General features: G+C 40.2%; 1 protein-coding gene across 2 annotated transcripts; it reads right to left on the bottom strand.

Annotated features, from left to right (window-relative positions):
• Window positions 1-1,632: 1,632 nt before the first annotated feature.
• LOC134084435 (uncharacterized) lies at window positions 1,633-16,500 on the bottom strand. 2 transcript variants are annotated; one of them, XM_062539875.1, is made up of 18 exons: window positions 16,002-16,500; window positions 14,911-14,958; window positions 14,473-14,744; window positions 14,302-14,376; window positions 13,941-14,043; window positions 13,600-13,680; window positions 10,961-11,602; window positions 10,611-10,675; window positions 10,220-10,336; window positions 9,455-9,557; window positions 8,650-8,712; window positions 6,409-6,678; window positions 6,189-6,248; window positions 4,234-6,037; window positions 3,927-4,100; window positions 3,486-3,647; window positions 3,314-3,360; window positions 1,633-3,083 (listed from the first exon to the last, which is right to left on the bottom strand). In XM_062539875.1, exons 1-18 carry the CDS (start codon window positions 16,441-16,443, stop codon window positions 2,536-2,538), a joined length of 5,076 nt encoding a protein of 1,691 aa, XP_062395859.1. In that variant the 5' UTR covers window positions 16,444-16,500; the 3' UTR covers window positions 1,633-2,535. The 2 variants fall into 2 exon arrangements, with proteins under 2 accessions (XP_062395859.1, XP_062395860.1); XM_062539876.1 differs by having other exon boundaries at window positions 14,911-14,949.
• Window positions 16,501-22,328: the final 5,828 nt, after the last annotated feature.

The raw sequence follows: 22,328 nt of genomic DNA, 5'->3' as shown, positions 1-22,328 counted from the left end.
ATAATAGGTTCACTGTTATCCTCTTATTTATGAGTGTGTGTATAAAATCAGTTGATACATCAACATGCAACAAACATATTGTAAAAGCACCAATTACCGCCCCTTTCATTCGAAACAACGATTTTAATACCTCAAAATAACATTTGATAAATTAGCCTTACTGTTTTCAGTAGCCACAGGAGAGTAGATTTGAACAAAGTCTGTTTTCTTACCGGGGCTTTTACCTCCTGAAATATCCGATTTTGTTTAGCACGCTCGGAGTTTAGTGCTGGCCTGGTGGTTCACCTATTTTCGCCCTATTGTGCCCACATGGCACATCAAAGGTTAAAAAGGTCGAAAGCGACCGAAACGCATCGGCTGGTCCAAAGTTCAATAAAGGACTTTTATTTATATCGGAGTGCCTCGGATCTTTTCTCTCTTTATTTAACATGAATTCCTTTTTGATTCTGATCAACACCTGATCCTGGAATTTTACTTTGTCACCGACTGAAGCAATCACTTTTTCTCTTTCCAATTTCAAACACTTAATAGTAGTTCAATATCATCACTACCAGATAAACATTTAGTCAGACATTTATTTAGTCAGGATTATGGAGATTAACATCTTTTCTCTGCCACTTTACTTAGAGCCAGAGAGGGAGCGTTCAACAGGGGGCGCTGTTGATCACCTGTCTACCTGTCAGCACCATGGAGCTCCGGGGCCTGCGGTCCACCTGCTGAGGGACCTGGTCCGGGTTCGCCAGGACCTGCTCCATATCCGGCGCGAGCAGACGTTGATGGACATGTACAGAGAAGTGGGCTGCAGTGTGGACCGTGGATACCTCTACCTGCACTGCCTGGTGCTGCTGCTAGGTGGCGCTGCACTGCTGAGAGAGTGGAACAAGCATGCGTAGCTAAACCAGCTATATGCTTGTGTTTTGGCCAAGGTCACCACTTCAGCAGCCATATGTACAATAGATAAAGATGGCGATTACTGCTGTGAGTTGCATACTGTATGTTTGACTTACCTAGAATACTGTTTGCCTAGTTATCTGAAAAGCTTGACATATCTTTACTGTTGGAGTGGACACAACAAGCATGCTTAAAAATGGTCCCTACTGATGGTTACTGCACATATACAGCAGTCAGAGAACACCAACTTCTAATATTAGTATTTATCTTCGTGGGCCTGTTGGATTCCTTCACATTGAGCTCAATGAAAATCAAACCAGCTAATAGGCTAAGTATTGTTTATAGACCTCATTGAAGTCAGCGTGGTGAGAGATAGATAGATAGATAGATAGATACTTTATTGATCCCCAAGGGGAAATTCAAGGTGTTCAACTGAAATCAGACTACTGGAGACCATGGACATCTCCATATTAATGTGATCCTGGAATGGGTAAACAAACCACAGCTAAGTGATTTGTCGGGTACACACTCTATTGCAAACCCTTTAATATTGATACTCAAAAGTTTTTCTTTTTCTTTTTTTAAAGTCCATAGTCACTGAGTAAAACACACTTCTTACAATAGTGTCTATATCATGTCGATGCTTTACAAACTTTCAGTACATCATGAGGATCATCCAGTCATCTCCAAGATGGGATCACATTCATGACACATCATTCAAATGAGCACACATAACCATACTGTCTTTTCATTGTTGTTTTATTGTTTTTTTTATATCAACATATTCAGCAATTCAGCAAAGTTTATTGTAAACAATACATAAAACTTGAAAGACTGTCAAACCCCCTCTTAGACAATAACACAACACTACAGTGAAAAAATATCTTAGAATGTCTGTTATGTTTCTGAAAGATAACATATCTGATTTTATTAATACAGTACATACGAAAATGTTGATTCTATGACAGCCTGACTATACGATGGCCACTCTACAGTACATAACTAAATACTGATTTCAGCTCATCAACACATTTTATTAACCATAGATAGACTGATGATGCAAACAATAAAAAAAACCCTCAGAGATTCTTACAAATGAAATGACTACATGTGAAATGTGAAACACTCGATGTGAATATAGATATAAACACAGTCAAACATATCTGAGAATTTCTGGTAGGCAATATTTAGCAATCTTTATCATTACACAAACATGAAGGAGTTGTGTGGAGGCATTCTACTATAAGATAACTATTGAAAGTCATAGCTGGACAGTGATTTCAACTAAAAACCAGAGACTGTTGACACAAGCAAAAGAAACATCAACAACTTAAAATCATTGGTAGGAATACAGATACAATTTCTGGTAGACGAAAGGTGGTAAAAAGCCTATTAGCAATATTTACAAAAACTTGCAGAAATTCAGAGGAGACATTCTGCAGCATGACTACAAAAAAGCCTATTAGCAATATTTACAAAAACTTGCAGAAATTCAGAGGAGACATTCTGCAGCATGACTACACCATTACCATGTAAAGTAATAGATCTCTGTGTAAATCAATAGTGGCAGGAGCACCACAAAGCATTTTAAGAATTGCTATCTTGTCTCTTGATATGGTCTTTGGGTGGGCACAACAAAGCATTTTAGGACTCGTTATCCTGTCTCTTAGTTTGCTCTTTGAGTTGGCACAGAGTAACACTCTCTGAAACCTCAAACGCTGGGTAGAGAGGTTCAACAAATTTAGCATGGAATGTGTGCAGGTGTGTCAGTGCTCCTGAGGAGATATTGTAGAAGGACAGAGTTCCACCTGGCCAGTCCAAGAACACTCCCAGTCGCCCAGACTTAGAGCGAGGAGTTGAGATGTCTTCAGTGTTGTTATTGTGTTTGGCACTGAATGAGGTGTTGAATCTCTCCAGACACCAGGACTTGTCGTTGCATCCTATCGGACTCTCATCTTGTCCGTCCCTGCAAATACTCTTGTACGCAACACCAAGTACAGCTCGTCCACTCCAGTCTACTTCCCAGTAAGCTTTTCCAGTCAGGCCCTCAGTGCAAAGGAACTGCTGACAGTGCTGGAATCGTTCTGGGTGGTCTTGATATCTCTGGTCTTGCTTGTCCACACTAACCTTTTGGTTCTTCCAACTCAGCTTCTTGTGGACTGTGTTTGGGTCTAAAGTGATTTTGCAGGCATCTGAGAAAGTAATTGTCATTGTGGAGTCATTTTAAATGGCTCATCAGAGATAACTTGAGGTCAAGTCCATTGAATTAAGACTAGCATAAATGGTTACATAAATAAAGTATACAAAAATATTATTTGGATTAGCTGTCAACCAGCTAATAATGACCCAAAACCCTAAAAACATTTTGTAGCTCAAGGTCTACTAAACCAACAACTGAAACATGAATTGGACGACCACTCACATTTCCGTAGTCCGGACTTCAACCAGTATTCTGCCTCATTGTCAAATCTGTAAGACAAAATAAACAAAAATATAGAGAAGGCTAGAGTAGTCTTCTTTTTTTCATAGTTCATATGCATTTACATAACACTAGCTAAACAAACACAGCTCTTTCCTCAGAAAGGTTTCTTCACCTTATTACACAACTTGGTTTCAGCCGTTTAGAGAGTATGGCCCGTCCCTCAGTCCCTGGGTAATTGCGGCTCAGGTCAAGTTCTTTCAGGTAAGACGGATCTGAATCCAGAGCAGAGGCCAATGCTTCACACCCAGTCTTTGTGATCCCACAGCAAGATAATCTGGACAGGAACATAGAACATGATAATATGTGTAAGGTACAGGTTAATTGTTTAACAGTATGGTGGAATAAAGGGTACATTTTGTAGTGATGGCACCCTTTCATCTTCAAGGTTACACTGATGCATGCAAATTAAAAAATGAAAACGGTATACCTCTAGACTAAGGTTTCAGATAACTGATATATTAAGTAGACGGTCAAACCTGTGAAATCTGATATGTGCATTATACAAGAGTGAATAACTGTAAACTGGAGAAACAAGAATTTGCTAATTTTTCACCTCAGTCTCTTCAGTTTACAGTTTGTACTTTTCAGTCCAGAACAGAGAATCTCAATCCCGGAATCCTGAAGATCGTTGTCACTCAGGTCCAACTCTCTCAGCGCTGAGTTTGCAGACTGTAATGCTGAGGCCACAATGTCACAGGAGCTCTCTGTGAGTTTACAGCCAGCAAGGCTGTTGAAAGAAACATATCTGAATTTCATTGAACTGCATAGGCCTATAGTTTTACAAATACCTACAAGTATCTATTGTTTTGTATTTTATTTCCCGATAACACTTTATTAAGGGTACAAATTAAGCCACTCACTCAGCCTTGCGGCAGTTTTTCACAGCAGGAACAAGCCTTTTGTAACCTTCGTCACATGTGTTGTACTTCTTCAGGTCAAACTCGTCCTGCACCTCATCAGAGAGCTGAAGCATGTAGGCAAGTCCAGAGCAATGGGCCAGTGACAGAGTTTTAACAGCGCCTGAGTTCTCTGACTTCAGAAATCCCTGGACTTCCTCATGGACAGAGCTGTCATTCATTTCACTGAGGCAGTGGAAGAGATTCATGCACCTTTCAGCTGAGATATTCCTCCTCTGTACTTTCTTGAGGTTGCTGATGATTCTTCCCATGGTATCTGGATCAGATTCTACACGGGGCAAGAGACCACCTAAAATCCTTTGATTGGACTCCAGTGAGATGCCATGAAGAAATCTGACGAACAGGTCGTAGTGACCATTTTTACTGTCAAGTGCTTTGTTGACTGCCATTTTCAGCAAATCATCCAGTGTCAAATCGTCAGGCATAATTTTGTTCTTTTGAGCCAGAAAGATCTTGATAGGTTTCAGGTTCTTGCTCAAATAGCAGTGAAATGCAAAGAAGGCAGCAAGGAACTCTTGGATGCTAAGGTGCACAAAGTAGTACATCTTCTTGTGCAAGTTGTTGACATAGCAGTCAGATTCCTCCTTCAAAATCTCTGTGCACATCCCAGAGACAAGAGGATCATTAGCTCCAATTCCACATTCCTCAAGGTCCTCTTCACAGAAAATGACTTGATCCTTGACCAGTTGTGTAAAGGCTAGCTTGGCAACTTTCAAAATGACTTCACTGTTACACTCTAGAAGTTTCTGCCTGTTCATTTCACTTGCATCACTGGTCTTCTTGTGTTTCCTGTCAGTCTGGATGAGCAGGAAGTGGCAATACATGCTGGTAAGGGTCTTAGGAATTTCACTGCTGTCTGCTTGAGCAATCATTTTCTGGAAAACTGTTGCGGTGATCCAACAAAACAGAGGGATGTGGCACATGATGTAGAGGATGCGTGATGCCTTGATATGTGAAATTATGGTCTTGGCCAGGACAGGGTCATTGATTCTCTTGTGGAAATAGTACTCCTTCTGTTGGTCATTGAAACCTCGGACTTCTGTTATCTGGTCAATGTATGATAATAGAGCTTGGGTAACAGCAGCTGGCCGTGAGGTTATCCAAAGGAGAGCAGACTCTAACAACTTCCCTTTAATGAGGCTTGTGATTAGGACATCCACTGTAGTGGACACTTGCATGTCTGCCACCATCTTCTTGGAAAAGTTCAAAGGAAATCTGCTTTCATCCAGGCCATCAAGAATGAAGAGAGTTTTCTTGCTGTCGTAGATATCTGGATTGTTAAGATTGTTCAGTTCTCGATGGAACTCAACAAGAAGTTCATGAAAACTGAATTCTCCTGTGAGCAAACTGAGCTCCCTAAATGGTAGGACAAAGATGAACTTGATATTGTGGTTGGCCTCTCCCTCCACCCAGTCAAGAATAAACTTATGCACACAAACTGTTTTCCCTATGCCAGCATTCCCTTTGGTCAACACAGACCTGGTGCCTCCATCTTGGAAAAGGTTGTTGCATTCAATTTCTTTACCCTGTGATGATTGCATCTTGGCAGCGGAATCTATCTGGATGATTTCATGCTCATTAACAACTCTAGTCTCTCCCTCAGTGACGTAGACTTTTGTGTAGATTTGGTTTAAGAGCTTCTTGTTTTGTCTATTGTCATTGCCCTCCATGATATACTGTACTTTACTTTTCATTTTCTCCTTGAGGACATTTGAAATTCTCTCTTGAGCAGGATCCACATTTGCATCTGTTTGAGATGGAATAGATAAATGACCAAACAAATAAATAGACAAGCAATACATAGCCAAATACATACAATAGTCATGTAAATTGCTGAGATGATGTGTGAGAGTGTGCCATTGGACCCAATGGTGAAACAGTTGACATTAGGTCATTACCCCATCCTTGTTGCACACCTCTGTTCGCTCCGGTAACATTCGCCTTGACCCCACCAACCTCTTTGGCAAGACAAGGGGAGAGGAAGAAATAGAGAGAGAGAGAGAGAGAGAGAGAGAGAGAGAGAGAGAGAGAGAGAGAGAGAGAGATGTATTTAAAAACAACATGAAAAACAGTGATATTCAATAAATGTATGCACTGAAACACATGCAAGTTTGTTACTTTTCTCGAGGTTCCTCTGCAAGTCGATGGCCATCTGGTTCTTGTTCATTTTCCTTAAGATGTCCACCATGACCTCCACACAGTTTTCCACAAAGCATTGCTTCATTTGGTACACAATGTCATCACAGTCAGCTTTCTCCAGCACACTCCATGAGATTGCAGATTTGTCTCCCAAAATATGCTTGAACCTCTTAAACTCAGCCTCAGGCAGGTTGTCCAATGTCTTTCGCAGCAGTTGGCTTATGGAGGCTGTTTCAATGTGTGACATGGCTGAAAGAACACAAAAACATGTGTTCTTGTGTATGACATTTAAGGTACTAGCATCTGGCTAGCCAAACACATTTCATAAGCTAAATTCCACGATGTCAAAAGCTGTTTTCTGGATTCTACATTCTACACGCCCAATGTTGCATTTCATGCTTCATTTTGCTATTATGCCTCTAAGCTCCTCAAAATGCTGGCTTGTATGTAAACATTCGCACAAAGGTAGCAATTTTTCACCTCTTTTTTTTTAGACAGAGGTGCTTCTTCTCCCCGTGAATACTGCATGATTTTTTTTTAAATCTAAAAACAGTTAAAGGCTGTTTCAGAGCATAATGCTCCAACAGCAGCCACACTTCTCAGTTCACAATAGGTTAAGTGTAAATGCAATGAAACACGTTCAGCCACTCAGCCCTACCACGAGCATGGAGCTTAATCTCAACACAGCAACAGCAGATGGTTAATGGCTGATCAGCTTCAGGCTAGGGCTGCTGCAGCAGCCATTTCGATCATTTAGAAGGCTACATATAGTGACAATGGTTACAATTGAAATTCTAATCTCAAATATTGACTCAGAGATGCTGACCACTTGTGAGAGTCTCATGTGTCAATAATCTGAGTTGATCGATTATTGAACTGTCACAATCACAGCTTTTATTTAACACAGCAACCTAATGCTTCAGGGCTGTAAGAAACAAGCTATTTAAATCTACCGGTTCAAGTCCATATAACCAAAATAAAAGTATATGTAAAGGTTAATATTAATATAATGGCTAATCGTTTCATACCATACTTTAACAATCTCTGAGTTTTGTGTTGATTATATATTCATGCAGATTGTCTTCAATTGAGCCAGCAGTGTTTTTTTGTTAAAATATGTTTATGATGCTGATTGTCATTGGATATAACTGTACCCTACTACCCTACTGTGTCAAGGTTGTACCAACACCACCATGTCTCTGTTCAGTTAAATTCTCTACAAATTATATCACGTCGTTTGATTAATTTGTCAAATTACAGGGAGTATGGATAGCTGAACGATTATATTCAAATGCATAAATGCAATGATCTGTCAAACAAAAGAGCTCTGGCAGTTATGCCGTTTCTAGGTTAAACCACACTTCTCGGGAGAAGTTCACACCTGGCTTCAGTTACCCTAGAAATGTAGACATCCTGTGACACCAGGTACAGGTGCAATAAGAACAATGGATGCTATTTTTTTTTTTTTTTTTTTAAAGATTATTTTTTTGGGCTTTTTATGCCTTTAATTGGACAGGACAGTAGAGAGAATGACAGGAAGTGAGTGGGAGAGAGAGTCGGGGTGGGATCCGGAAAGGACCACAGGGCGGGAATCCAAACCGGGTCGCCGGCGTACGGTGCAGGTGCCCCAGCCAGTTGCGCCACTGCCGGGGCCAATGGATGCTATTCTGCCATATTACCATAGGTATACCCATGCCGCCTTGTGTGTGATTTCCTGCTAGGCAGCCTGGATTCCATTGACCTGATTTTTTGCCTCAGCGAAGTAACCAATCACAGAACGGGGGAGACAGCAAGGCGATGACGATGTCTAAGTAGTGACATACCAAAGCTTGTATTTTGGTTAAGAACCAAACCAGCTTTTGTTCAAATCTACATATCACCTCTGAAAAATGTAAGGTTCATTTATCAGATGTACTTGTGTACACTGTAATGATATTTAAAATCAACACTACAGGTTAAATAACTTCTATGATATCAATCTTTCATGTGTTGACGATTTAGTCTGTTCAATCAACTCTGCTAAGTGATTGCCAAAGTGATGGCTTCGGCATGTTTGAACTGATCATGATCAAACATGATCAAATGAAAAGCTTTAGTGCCTAGTAATTTAGTAATTTGAGAGGGATGTAGTATAAAAATGGACATGTTCAAAGAAATTGTGGCTTGTCACACTGTGACTCACACAGATAGAGCATATCAGAAACACAATGTAGTACTCACGCTCAGTGCTAACTACCGGCACTGCTGGGGCCTGACATGTGTCCATCTGCAGGGGTTTATATCCTATTAAGAAGGAGAATGGCATGTTCAAAACGACATAATGATGGTTTTACCAATAATTAGCATGATAACAGCCACTATATCTGCATGCCTGGGAAACCCAAGAAAGTGGATAGATATAGATTGTAAGGTGCTTGTTTTATCAAAGATCCTTAATTACTGACAAGATAGAGCAACGTAATGCATCTCTATGGAAGCAAAATTCGAACAGTTCCTGTCTGCTTAAAGAGGCGTGTTGCAAAGACGTCATAGTGGGATATCGATCTCTGTCAGATCGGCAAGCAGTTCAGTTAGAATGTTAGCAGGTCTGCTTAAAGGGGGATTTAGCCCCCCTCCCCCTTGTAAAGACAGAACGCGGAAATGATCGAACGTTTGCGCCTCTCGCTCCGCTTTAACCCTCTCTGGTTTTATTGAAATGTTGAAGGGTTTATTTTCAGCACACTATATTTAGCCTCCACATTGGCTTACATGCATCTCCAAAGCATCGTTTGAATGTTCGTTCTCTACTTCTGTGGGTCCAAGCCTCACTGATACCAGACATTTTTCGGTTGAGATTGAGAGTTGGTCTGGAAAATTGACTTACAACTTAAAGTTAAATTGTCTTCATGTTGACCTTAGTATGCTGGTTACTTCTATCTGGACACTTATGTTTGGCTAATGTAGATGCAGAATCCAGATTGGCCCCTGAATAAATAATATCCAATGTATTTGAATTAGCGATGTGTCCAAAAAAAGTCAATCTTACCTGTGGTGTAATGTCTCTTAGTAGGGGACTTGTTGGCTTGCGACTGTCCCGATGTAGTTGTTTGTGTGTTGCAGGGAGAAGACATTCTGGGTCGCTTTGCACCCTGGAGAAATTGTCAAAACATAAAGAGCCGAGAATTAGAAAAAAGAACAATGTTGCTCTTACTTCTACCTGGTGATGAGAACATACATTCGACAATGATATACACTCAGTATTAATAGACCTCTGAAGTTCGCCTACAAAAACGATCCAAAGCTGCCATCTTTGTCCATATAAGGAGATCCGGGAGTTAATTGAAGCTAACTGCCTATGGCAAGTTGCATTGTAAGTTAGCTTTGGGGTAGCAAAGATCAAAGTGTGCCGTCTTCACCTGCCGGAGATCACAGTATCCACTAGAAGGCAGTGGACAAAACTGTGTAGTGAAAAACGTCTGCATTTCAAATGTCATCATCCCCGCAAGTGTTTAACAGGTGCGATTATTGAAAATCCCCATGTTATTTTCCCATAGAAAAAATCTCAAGATACCGGATCTCCTTATTTGGGCAAAGATGGTGGCTTTTTTGTAGGCGAACTTCAGAGGTCTATTGACTATGCATGCCTACTGCATACATTAGAAAAAACAGAAATGAATTTCAGGCTAAATAAATTGAAATTGGTATTGAAATGCTTCAACAGTCAAAATAGCGTCCAAGAGAGAGAGAGAGAGAGAGAGAGAGAGAGAGAGAGAGAGAGAGAGAGAGAGAGAGAGAAAGATAGATAGATTACCTTTCCGTTGCTGATAGTTGGATCTGTGTGGAAAGATTTTCTGTCATGGCAGGTATTACTGACAATAGGCTGCACACGTTGTACAAACGGCTTATTCTCCTCCCCTTGGGTGTGTTTCTGAACAACAAAATGAGGTTGGATTCAGGACCAGCATAATGCAAATACATTGTAGTATAGCCTTCCAGTTATGTGTGCAATATGATCATTTATCATTAACCAAAAATGAACAAGAAATAATAATTATTGAATTATGTTACATTTACGTTAAATAATTGTATAAATATTGTTTTAAGATGAAGTAAAATCCTGTGAAATTGATCATTATAGCAACTAAACATACAGTATATGCAAAAATATGTGTAAAAGCATTATAATATAATTATAAACTCACCTTCTCTTTGGGTAGGTTCACTGTTGACCTGTTAATTTTATCCAGTTTTTCTTGAAGGGCTCTCTCTATGGATGTAAGACCATATTGATACCATTACTTTTGTCTATATTCTTAATCTATCTGTATTTGTTCATGTGCAGGTGTTGAAACAATTCATCATTACTAGTCAGACTTAACAATCAAACTGTGATGCTCTTAATTCTCAAAATGGTATTTCATAGTTTCATAGCTAAAATTCTAAAATGAAAAATGTTGAAGAAAAAGCATTGGATTAGAGAATTTGACAGGTAATGTGTCCATTTATTATCCACCAACTGCTGCTGTGAAATGCTTTACTGTATGTGACTTACTCTTATCTGACTTTTCATCTTCTCTGATGTCTGATCTCTGATGTCTGATCAGAGCCTCCTGGTATTTCTTGTTTGTGTAGTATTCTCCGTCGTTCTTCTCCACCATGGAGTCTATCTTTTCCAGCAGCTCCTTCACCTGTGTCTTGCTGTCTCGCTGGGCATTGTTAAAGGTGTGGTATCCACCCTCACAGCTGTCTATCAAAGTCTGGACCCTTTCATTGAGAACACTTTCCACTGCTCTACCCTTCAGGACATCTTCATGAGTGAAGAGAACCATGGTGAAGTGTGCCGCTCTCTTGCTAAAGTTATCCTGGATCCACTTGACCGCGTTTCTCTCCTCCTCTGTGAATAACACTCCCAGTCTGATCACTATCAGAAAAGCATGAGGCCCAGGAACCGATAAGTCAACACACTTCTCTATCTCACTTCCCAGGTCAGCTGCTGTCTTCGTACCAAGTAGTCCTGGGGTGTCGATCACTGTGATCTGTCTCCCAAATACATTGGCAGTCTGCCTCACAGGAACTGAAGTGACACAGTCAAAAATGAAATCTTCCCCGAATGCCTGTTTCCCCAGGATGGTGTTTCCTGTTGCACTCTTTCCTACTCCAGTTTTACCCAGCAGCACAATCCTCAGTTCTGATCCTGTGACAAGGAATACAAAGACACGATTTCAGCCCGATTTTGCCACAATTGTGTCAACAAGTTTCCATTGTCGCATCCGAATATTCAAAGTCGGGAACGGCGTTCGAAGGAGGACCCACGATTTATTGTCTGAGACATTCTACGACCAAAAGTCTAGCATGTCAGAACTTTTGGGAATCTCCTACGACTCTCTGAATCTCCTACGACTCCCATGTTGACACTGAAACTGTGACAACACACCACACCACGCTACGATGTATGATCTTGTAATGTGGCCACTCTTGCGACCAAGACACAGCATGATTTTGTGGTTCTCTGATCGGCTAGTCTGACATGGTAAATCGTAAAAGATAATCGTGAAAGACCAAAAATCGTGTAGTCTGCACAGGCCATTAGGGACCTATGAGAGTCACTTCTATGAGACAGATTGGTACACCAATACAAAGTTATGACAGAATGTAAATAAATAACAATCCAAACTTCATACTTGACAGACACCATGAATATTCATTGTAAAAATAGTGGGTCTCTGTAGTGACCCCAGGCTCCAAGACCTGGAAGCAAATTAATTGGGGGCAGCTTATCCCCTAAACAAAAACAAAATTAGAGTTTCACAGCATTCTTCTAAGACATGTAAGTCATGTAATTGCCAAAACCAATGCAAAAATGTATGACAGTGGCCTACGAGAAACAATATCTATGAGAAAAAATCAACAGATTAAGAAACAACAATCTACACTTATTCAACATGGTTCAGACTTTACTTCAGGCTATCATGAAAGCTACCCTCTGCTGTTGTGTCTTATTGCAGTGGGAAACTATGTGGCTAGATAACTGGGCTGATCATGATATATCTTTCTTATCTTTAATGGAATGGAATGACATGTGTGAAGAAGAATATCCTTTATAGGACAATAAAGACTATCTATCTATCTATCTATCTTATCTTATCTCTAAAATGTAATTTAATCTATTTCACCTTGTGTGTTGCACGTCCTACTGCAATATTGAAGTGATTGACACCATGGGCCCTATTTTATATAACGTTAGTTGTGCAAACATTAATGACGATATTCGTGAAATGCATCAAAGTCACTGAGAAAAACTGTAATGTCATAAATCCTTTTAGTCAAAACATCAAATGAATGAATGTAGCATTTCATATCTAACACTCAGGATGCAGCTCTTGTCATTTAGGAGGTTATAGCTAATCACACCTCTCAGTTTAAAAAAAAACAAAAAAAAAACAGCGGAAACCAGCTCTTGTCACAGCCTGAGGGTGAAAGGAGGAACCAAGACCTCAACTATATCTAAGCTGGGCGCTGGCTCGTGATCAACAGGAAACCAGAGTCAAGCATACATTAAGTGAATAGAATGAGAGAGCTGAAGAAATTGGAGTGCGATCTCAGAATTTGCTTCCCTATAGCCTCTGTGTATCTCTACGTTGTTAATGCAAGGGTACTCTTTGTAACGGTTTGTTTTGAGAAAATGTAAAAGGGTTTTCACTGCACCTTGTGCAACCATCTTCCAGCCTCCATTGCTAGTTTTGATGATAGTGAGTCAAATACCAAAGTGTCCCAAGAGTATTTTCTGGGCTAGGCTGTCTATGTCTGTAAAAGTGTGTGAATGTAACTTTTGCCCGATTTAAAGTACTGTTGGAATCATTGTAGATGAAGCAGAGTTCCATGCACACGATCAAGCCCACTTTTGCAGGTTCATGGAAGCGCAGTCTTTTTGACCGGACCGAGCGGCTCAACAGACCCTTGGAAAATGGTAACTTCAGGGGCCCTTCTGCGCGTTGGGGTCCGGTTCGCCCTGTCGGAACCTATTTCCCGATAATGACCAGCGTTCTATACATTATCCCTTACTTAAAGAACCATTTAGGGGAGCCATATACAAAGCATAAGAACCATTTTTGTTTCTCTATAGCACCTTTTTTCCCCCTAATAGTGCATCTCTGAACTCACGTGCCAAGAGAGAAGTAAACCGTAGCTCACCTTTAGACTGGAGAGACCCAGAGCAGTTTGCTGACGCAGGCAAATAGTCAGGGTGGTGAACCACAGCTTCTACAGGTGGCCCTAATCACAGAAGAACATGGACATATTTTAAAAATGAAACGATCCTCTATTTAGTACTATATAGTAGTACAGTTAGCTAAATCACACAGAACACTCTCAGATTTCATACTGACAGACAAAGTGTATAGCAAGCTTAGATATCACTGTAAGAGCTGTTAGCACATGTTATAGGCTACCTGGACCACAACATACATCAACAATATGACCTGTTGCTTGGCTGTGTTTAACATGCAATTACAGTGACCTAGACATAACCTTACCTGTTCTTGAACAGCCCCCACTAGAGGATGTGTTGTCTTGTGTGTGTTCAGAACTGTCCATGAAGGATTCGGAGGGAAAAGACATTCTGGGGCGCTTTAAACCCTAGGAGGAAAAGTGAAAACATTCAAATGAGAGAGAGAGAGACAGAACATCTTGCTATCAATGCTAGCGGGTGCTTGAGAACTGCAGGTGCCTGATGCTAAAATACACCAAAATTAAATGCAATCACCAATGATGCATAGGTTGATTCAGAGGCCCCCCCGGACTCGCTCAATGCTGTATTTCACCCGGACTGCAAATATTATTGATGATAAAATACTGATACGTAGACAATAATATAGATGAATAAATGTACTGTACCTTTCCATCTCTGTTAGGTCCAGTGTGGAGTCCATTGCTGTCAGCAGTCTGTGTGCATGGGTCCTGTTGCTGCAACTGCCCGAGAAATAAAGTTTGGTTTCATAGGTTCAACGGTCGTAGTTATGTGCACAGCATCAATGGTAGATGTGTTAAAGTATACCATAGACTCACCATTGGGACATCTGAAGCCACATTTGGAGAAAGCCAGTGCATCTTAGCCAGGATGCTGCTGGGTTGGATGACGGTGCCTTTCTTCGTTGCTTTCACGTATTGACGTCTTAAATACTTCCATTTTGTAGAGCAAGTTTTTTTATCTTCTCCAAGCTTCCTGGCGATCTCTTCCCAATGTGCCCCTTTTGAAGAGTTCTTACCGTGTTCTTTGTGATAGCGCATTTCATCAATCAGCCTCTCTTGAAAGATTCTGTCCATATGTTTGGAATGTCCTATAGAAAGATATGATTCATTATTGCCTATATGCTCTATGATGCCCAGACATCCACTGAAGTTAGCATAGTGTCCTTATATTAAGGCTGTGTAACATTAAGTTGATTTTAAGTTGTCATTTAAATTACTACAAAATAAAAATGAAAATGAGATAGCTGCACTTACCCTCTTTGGTTGGCGAGGTGCATTCTGGCTCTTCTGAATCTGAAAATCCTAATTCAGATCAGATTTCCAAAATTATTCATGAAAATAACGTAAATAAGTACAATATATGTATATGGGATGTGAAAAAGATACATGTTTGAAGCATTTGTATAGAAACAAATGTAAAATAAATAAATACAAAATAATGATGATAGCAGCTAGTAACAAATGTGATGGTCCATCTCCTCTTTAACCCGGATGATTCCATGATTTACAATAAGAATTTCACATTTGTCTGAAAGACAACTCCTCAATTTGTCAAACCTTTTGTTTCACGCAACCAAAATAGTTTCATTACAGTTTTTAATAGTTACATTTCAAAAGTGCAGTCAGAACTACAGCTTAAAGGCACTCTAAACGATGCTTGGTAACGTCCCTTCTGTTGATGTTCAAACAAAACAGAGAACTAGCTCGCTACTCCCTCCCCTTCTCTCACGTGTGATTGAAACTCTCCTACTGTAAGCGCCCATCTCGTCAGAGATGTGCTGGAACAGTTTTTTTTTTATGACTTAACGGCTCAGGTTGGCCCAGGTTGTTTTTGAGCTTGGGTTGTCCACAGAGTTACATAACTGAATATAGTGCTTAACAATGATAGGCCTACATACAGTAACACTTGGAGGTCCGGGGCCTTTTCAGGCACTTTGAGGCAGTCAGCTATACCTTGAGATTTTTAAGTTTTTCATCTAACTAAAAATATTTATGCAAAAGTGGCACATATGGATATATTCTAGAGGTCCTCCACAACAATTATATGAGAGTAAAGTGGAAGTGGATGTAATGAAATCACTTTTTTTTATATAATTCAGTGTAAACACAACTATTTAAAAAACGATTTTCAAAGGTTAATCAATTGACTCACAATTGTCACAAGGGTCATTCTCCCCAGAACAACTCACAACCTTTTTGGCCACTAAAGCAGAAAATGATCCACAGCTAGAGTTTTTACTTACGCTTTTGTCAGCTGTGATCGAGCGTGTGTGTGTGTGTGTGTGTGTGTGTGTGTGTGTGTGTGTGTGTTTGTGTGTGTGTGTGTGTGAGAGAGAGAGACTTACGTGTGGTGAAACCTCCTTCATTTTCTAGCACAGTGGCTGTGGGAAGGGATTGGAAAGGGATTTGGGGGTGAAGGTTCTCCATAGCCCCTGGAAGCTCAGCTTCCTTGTCTTCATACTCCTCTTCATCAATGAAGCTGTCTATGCTGTCGCCGTTGTCAGCGCTGTTGTTGTTGAACGTGCCGATATTGTAGCTTGACGTGAACGCGCTCTTTTTCCTCCGCACTTTTGCAGCATCTCTGTACGAAATGGAGCCCTTGAAGCTAACTTTGACTAGCTTTTGTTCGTGGACCAGTTTCTCCAGTTCTGCACGGGTGTGATCTGGGTCTAACCCATGCTTCCTTTTTACCCTCCCACATATCCTCTCCATGTCTGGTCTGGTTTTATTGGACTGTAGTGAATCAATCGCCTCCAAGATCCAGTCACAGTACTTGTGCTCTGACATGATTTTTTGTTGTTGTTAGAGATTTGTTGTGTATGGTCAGTGAATGTCTGTTTTGTTGTTTCCAGGGGGATGGTGAGAGCTCCAGTCTGCTCCGAACCGTATGGAATGAGGACATATAATTTCTAGTATGGCGGCTGTGAATGGGAAAGAAGAAGGAAAGCAGAGTTATGTAAAATGCACAATATTTGGTGATATTTTCAATCTGTGAAGATTTTTTTTTCCCTTCTGTCAATGTTCATACTGTATGTTCAATGTTCTGGTCACTGATTCTTGGGACACCAAAACATCAGGACACATGAAACTTGGTGGGCATGTAGCCCCATTAGACTTTGACGGAAAACTAATAATGTAAGGTTGAAGAATTACCAGTACATGAAAATTGGGATGTAAAATATCATGTGGTAAAAACATCATACATACAGTAATTAAAACAAAACATACAGAGATAGTTGTCAGGTGAATCATTGTGGATGCTATGCTAATTAAAGTGGTTGCCAAGGTGCTACTGTATAGTAGGTAACTGAATAGGAGGTTGCCAAGTAATTGAATTACACCTCGAGGTTGATAGACAGTATAATAAATGTTCACAGGCAGATAGTATAATAGATGTTGATTGAGAGATAGTTGAATGAATGTTGTTAGATACTGTAGATTTAGGAGAACTAAGCAGTTTTTTAAGCTTAATTTACCTTAACTGAACAGCTTCAGAATGGTTATGTGTCTTTTTCGGATTGAATGGTGGCCGTTTTATCATATATTGGTCATTTCTCATTTGCACAATGCTGCAAAAGCTGTTTTCTTTATACTGTCACATTGTCAGTCAACAGTAAACACTTTGAGACAAATACTTATCTTGCAATAATCCCCCTCTACACACAATACCTCATAATTTTGTAGTTCTGAACTACCTACGCCACAGAGAAAATAGTGCTTGTACATTGTTCATTAGAAAATACTGTCATATTGACATAAACAACAGCAGAAGGACTTGTCTTTTTGATTGCACTAGCAGTCTCATTGATATACTGTAAATACTTCCTTTTGAGACATAAGCTCATATGCTGTAATTTTGATCAACCCATGCTTTCTAATTATTAACTGGAATTTAAAGCTGCAGTTGGTAAGTCTGGCAGTTTGAGGGGACTTGGCCAACATTTTGAATGTATACAACTCTCATGCCCCTCCCTAACTACCACCGCGCACCCTCCCATCGAGTTTGTGCTTGTTAGTGACTGTTCACTGTGATTGACAGTCAGATCTGCCAATGATCATACAGCCCTGCCCTTATAGAGCTCCCCAGTCCCGCCCCTCCTCCGAGAGAGGTGCTTGTCCGGAAGTAAAATTCTCATTCATTTCTCCCATTGACTTCTGGAAAAATTCGGATATAAAGAGTTTTAGACCATGCCTTAGGCTAACCAGCGACGATGTGACTCATAAGCATATAACTTATAATTTCGAGTGAAAAAATGAACAGAAAATGTAAAAAAAGCGAAAGGTACAAGACTGTGTACATATCTTAAATTCCGAGATAGAGAACTCAAATCCCAGGATGCTTTGCAAACGTACACACATTTCCAACATTTGCAGCCTAAAGATAGTTTAACATGGTTCCATATTAATCTGAGAAAAGAAGATGATTACTTCCTACCGTTTCCATTGAGTAAATTCAACCTTCAAGATGAGAAAACCGTTATTTTTCGGAAGACCACACATCGGTCCTGATCAGCCCTGCAGCCATTTTAAGTTTTGAAGTTCCAGCGAGACGAAGCTGGACGATAGGCGCGGGAAAAGCTGAGTACAGTTTGTTTGGCATTGCCATGGCAACGGCGATCTCTACCAATCAAAGGCTCTGCTTTCACCAGTTTTACACGTTAGGGTGTCGGGTAGTGTAGTACTCTCTCGTTAAATCGTGAATAAAGCATTGTTTTCTCAAAACAAGGTTGATGCCCCCATTAACTTTTGACATCTATATGAGCAGGTATAATCGCTTAGTCACATCGTAGCTGGTTTTAAGTCTACCATGGACGGTTACGATGTTATGGCTTATTCTCCAATTGTCAATGGAGAAATTGTATTGGATTTTTACTTCCGGACTAGGCTGTGGGCGGGACTGGGGAGCTCTATTGGATTGTTTTTTGCAAAACAAATAACAGGCTCTAGGGGGAGGTAGAAGCGTAGTTTTTTTTTTTTCACCAGCTGATTGATGTTGTTCTGTCAGAGCATACTGTCGGTTTCAGTGAATATGATCAAAAACATGTTGCCTACGACACATTTAAACAGGGTTCATGTGAAAAAGAGGCTAATCTCTCTCTCTCTCTCTCACTCTTTCTCTCATGGTGTCATGTCATGTGTGAAGCCATTTTTGGTTCTATATTGCACCTTTTTTTCTAATAGTGCAGGGAGGGACATACAGGCAGACACATAAACACAAAGATGTTGAGTGAGAGGTGGGTGTGTGCAGCTGAAGTATTATTGCATAATAAAGACAGTTGTTTCTCTCTCTCATTTAACAAGCTCTGGACAGGCAAATCACTGAATGGATTTGTTTGCATTTGTTTTGCATTTACTGAGAAACGAAACTCATCTTCTGTGTAGAACCCCCCCCCCCCCTCTTCCTCTATGCTGAGTTCAATTGACAATGCTTCACTTTTTCTATTTTTTTTTCATGCATGTACTTCAGCAACAGTCAAACAGTATGCGTATGTGTGACAATATTTAAGTATAAACACAGGAAGTAGCATGGCAACAGAAAATGGACCAACAAACTGGTACCCAACAAACTGGACCACCATACTGAACTTACCAAACTAACTATTTATCAACATGATACCAGTGATGATGCAAACAGTGATGATCAAGTAATTGAAAATGTAAAGTTTCATTTTTTCACATATACAACACACACACACACACACACACAGACACACACACACACACACACACACACACACACACACACACACACACACACACACTTCCCTATAAAACAAACAGATCCATTGCCTACTGCCTACATAATTCAATTCAAAGTCCTGCTCCTGGTATACTACAAGTCCCTACACAACAATACCCCCACCATCCAGAATTCTGCAGCGAGGACTAGAACGTGCTCCAAATCCACTAACCCTGTAACACCATTGCTGATGCAACTACAGAACTGCCTGCAGAATTAATTTCAAAGTCTTGCTCCTGGCATACAAGTCCCTACACAACAATACCTCTACCTACCTCACTGACCTCACGGAAGCTTACACTCCTGCCCGCTCACTGGGATCCTCCTCAGCAGACCTCCTGCATGTCCCTAATGTTTTAGCTTTCAGCTACTTCACCCCAAAGCTGTGGAATTCACTGCCAGACTGCATCAGACACTGTGACTCAATTACTGACTTTCTTCAAGATAGCTTATGGACTGACTGACTGACTGACTTTTATTTTCATTTTTATCTTTATGAGATTATTTTAATTTTAACAACCTTTTTTCTTTAAGTGAAAGCTTGGGTGTTATGAAAAGCGCTTCAAATAAAATTGAATAAATCAATGTAAATACAATTCATTTGTTGTTATTATTATTATTATTTTATCCATCCCCGCTTGAAACTTGGTCAACTACGTAGCAATGAATAAACATATTTCACATCAGATCATTCCTGATCAACGTCAACCTTTCTGTCCATAACCCTCAACATATAAAGTTGTTGAACCAAAGTCTAAATAAAGAAAACAAAAGATAATAACAATTTCCTCAATGTTGTGTTTGGTCAACAGATCGTTTTGTGTATATGTATCAATGGATCAGCCTGCACTGACTATACTGTATTAAACAGATTTCATACAACAGTCAAACACATCTCCACTCAACACGCATCACAATTTTAGGCTGTGATCCATCTTACCTTAGAGTTCCTCACTCCTCTGCAACCGCCTTAGAACCAAACAAATCGGATGACTGAGAGAACAACAAAGGAATGTGGGTTAAAAGTACAGAGAGACATGTCTCTTTAAGAAAAGAGGAAGTGAGAGTGAGAGAAGGCACAGACTGTGTTCCAATTTGCATACTTCTGTACAATACCTAATATGAGTGCACAAGCCAATGCACATGTGCTCTTATATTAGGCATCGTAAATACGAATAAAAAGTATGCGAATTGGAACACAGCCACAGTCTGTTCAACAACAGGAAGGTTGTGGTTTTGGCTATGCCGGTTTCAGTACACATATTTGTTTCTGTCAGTTGTATCTGCTAGATGAGAATATAATAGAATAAACAATAATAGACTTTATCGTCATGTCAGGCATGACAATTGTCTACATCTAATAAAACAGACAGCACATAAAATATACACAGTATTCCATAAAACAGAGCTCCACAAGGTGTTACTAAATACAATAATGAAATTCATTCATATTAGGGTCAGGGTGGTGAGACATCCCCAGTTTCAGAGACCTGTCCCTGGCTGGAGTTGTCCTCGGAAATGTCCCTGATTTTCACTGTGACGGACAGACCCAAAATTGGAATAAAAAGAGAGTTAAGGAAGATAACACTGACCAAACGTATAGTTGCACACCCTACACGCACAGGCTCAAGCCAAACAGAGCAACCGCTCAGCTCAGAGACGTTTTAGAATGCCCATCAAGAATGCTAATATTTCGGGAGCGCTGTGGCGCAGCAGGCTATACAGCGCTCATACCACATACGGGTCCAAGTGCCCATGGGGACCCAGGTTCGAGTCCGGCCTGCGGTCATTTCCCAGTCCCACCCCATCTCTCTTTCCCACTTACTTCCTGTCTCACCCTTCACTGTCCTATACAAGTAAAGGCAAAAAAAAGCCCCCCCCCCCAAAAAAAAAAATATATATATAAAATGCTAATATTTCTGGTACTTTGATTGGTGAAATACGAGCGTGGTAGAATCTTTGCCCTTTGCGAGAGACAGTACAGGCTTCTTTCATCCACCCTTTGATTCAGCATTCATTCAGTCAGCTGGCTCTGAACAATACCAGTAATACAAGATATACTGTATATCATTGGATAGGTGAACCAAAGGTGTTATTTTGCTATCGTTTATCGTATGTAATGTTTAACCTACTGTGTGTGAATGTATGATCTACAATTTGCAATAATGTGCATGTCAGCCACATAAAGGCTAATACATTAAGGGAAAACTTCAACCACCTAAACCATATGTTTTCTGAAAGCATACCCACAAGTTGTCATGCAACATGAACTGTGGCATATTCCATCCTCTTCCTTACTTTGTTGCCCATATATAATATGTTGGAGATACATACTGTAAATTGGGTGTATGGCTAATACATTTGGACCAGCATCATTAATGGAAAACAGGGTTGCCGCTCCCCATACGCAGAGTAAGCAGAGTGCGTAGGGCCCCAAGTACCTGGCAGGGGCCCCCAAAATTAAGGTTGCTTAACATTTTTTATGATAATTAATATATTATTACAATACAAAAAATATAGAAATAAGTTATGAACAGGCCAATCATTGTTCTTTTCTAATTGTGTACTATATCACTCAATTCGGGCAAATTACATGTTTTTACCTAATATATAAAGAGTCTTCCCCGCTTCCCTGAAATGGTACAGCTTTCAAAGTTCTCGTGTTTTTAAATTGGCGCATCCTTCTGCCTGAAGTTTACCATAACAATATTACCAGTCTTTATTCAAGCTGAATTCGAATGGTGATTCATAATAGGAAGTAAGAGGCAATATGGATCTGGGACTGAAAAATGAAAGAAAAGTAAATAAAACTGAGAGATGACGCTTATGATGACGCTTGTGTAGCCCTGGCTGGTACAGTAGGTTTGTGTTTGCATTTTATGTCTACTCTGGTGATTACAGGGCTACTATAGTCACAGTGGAGATCGCTACT

This window comes from Sardina pilchardus, chromosome 1 (genome assembly GCF_963854185.1).
Source record: "Sardina pilchardus chromosome 1, fSarPil1.1, whole genome shotgun sequence".
Lineage (NCBI taxonomy): Eukaryota > Metazoa > Chordata > Actinopteri > Clupeiformes > Clupeidae > Sardina > Sardina pilchardus.
This window is presented reverse-complemented; position numbering and strand designations above follow the sequence as displayed.

Bases quoted from the DNA above. Each gene is read 5' to 3' on its own strand.
- LOC134084435 (XM_062539875.1), bottom strand. From the start codon at position 16,443: ATGTCAGAGCACAAGTACTGTGACTGGATCTTGGAGGCGATTGATTCA. The intron at 14,745-14,910 runs GTAAGTGCAGCT...ATCTTTCTATAG, and splicing joins CACCTCGCCAACCAAAGAGG to GACATTCCAAACATATGGAC. The intron at 14,044-14,301 runs GTACAGTACATT...TTTTCCTCCTAG, and splicing joins GACCTAACAGAGATGGAAAG to GGTTTAAAGCGCCCCAGAAT.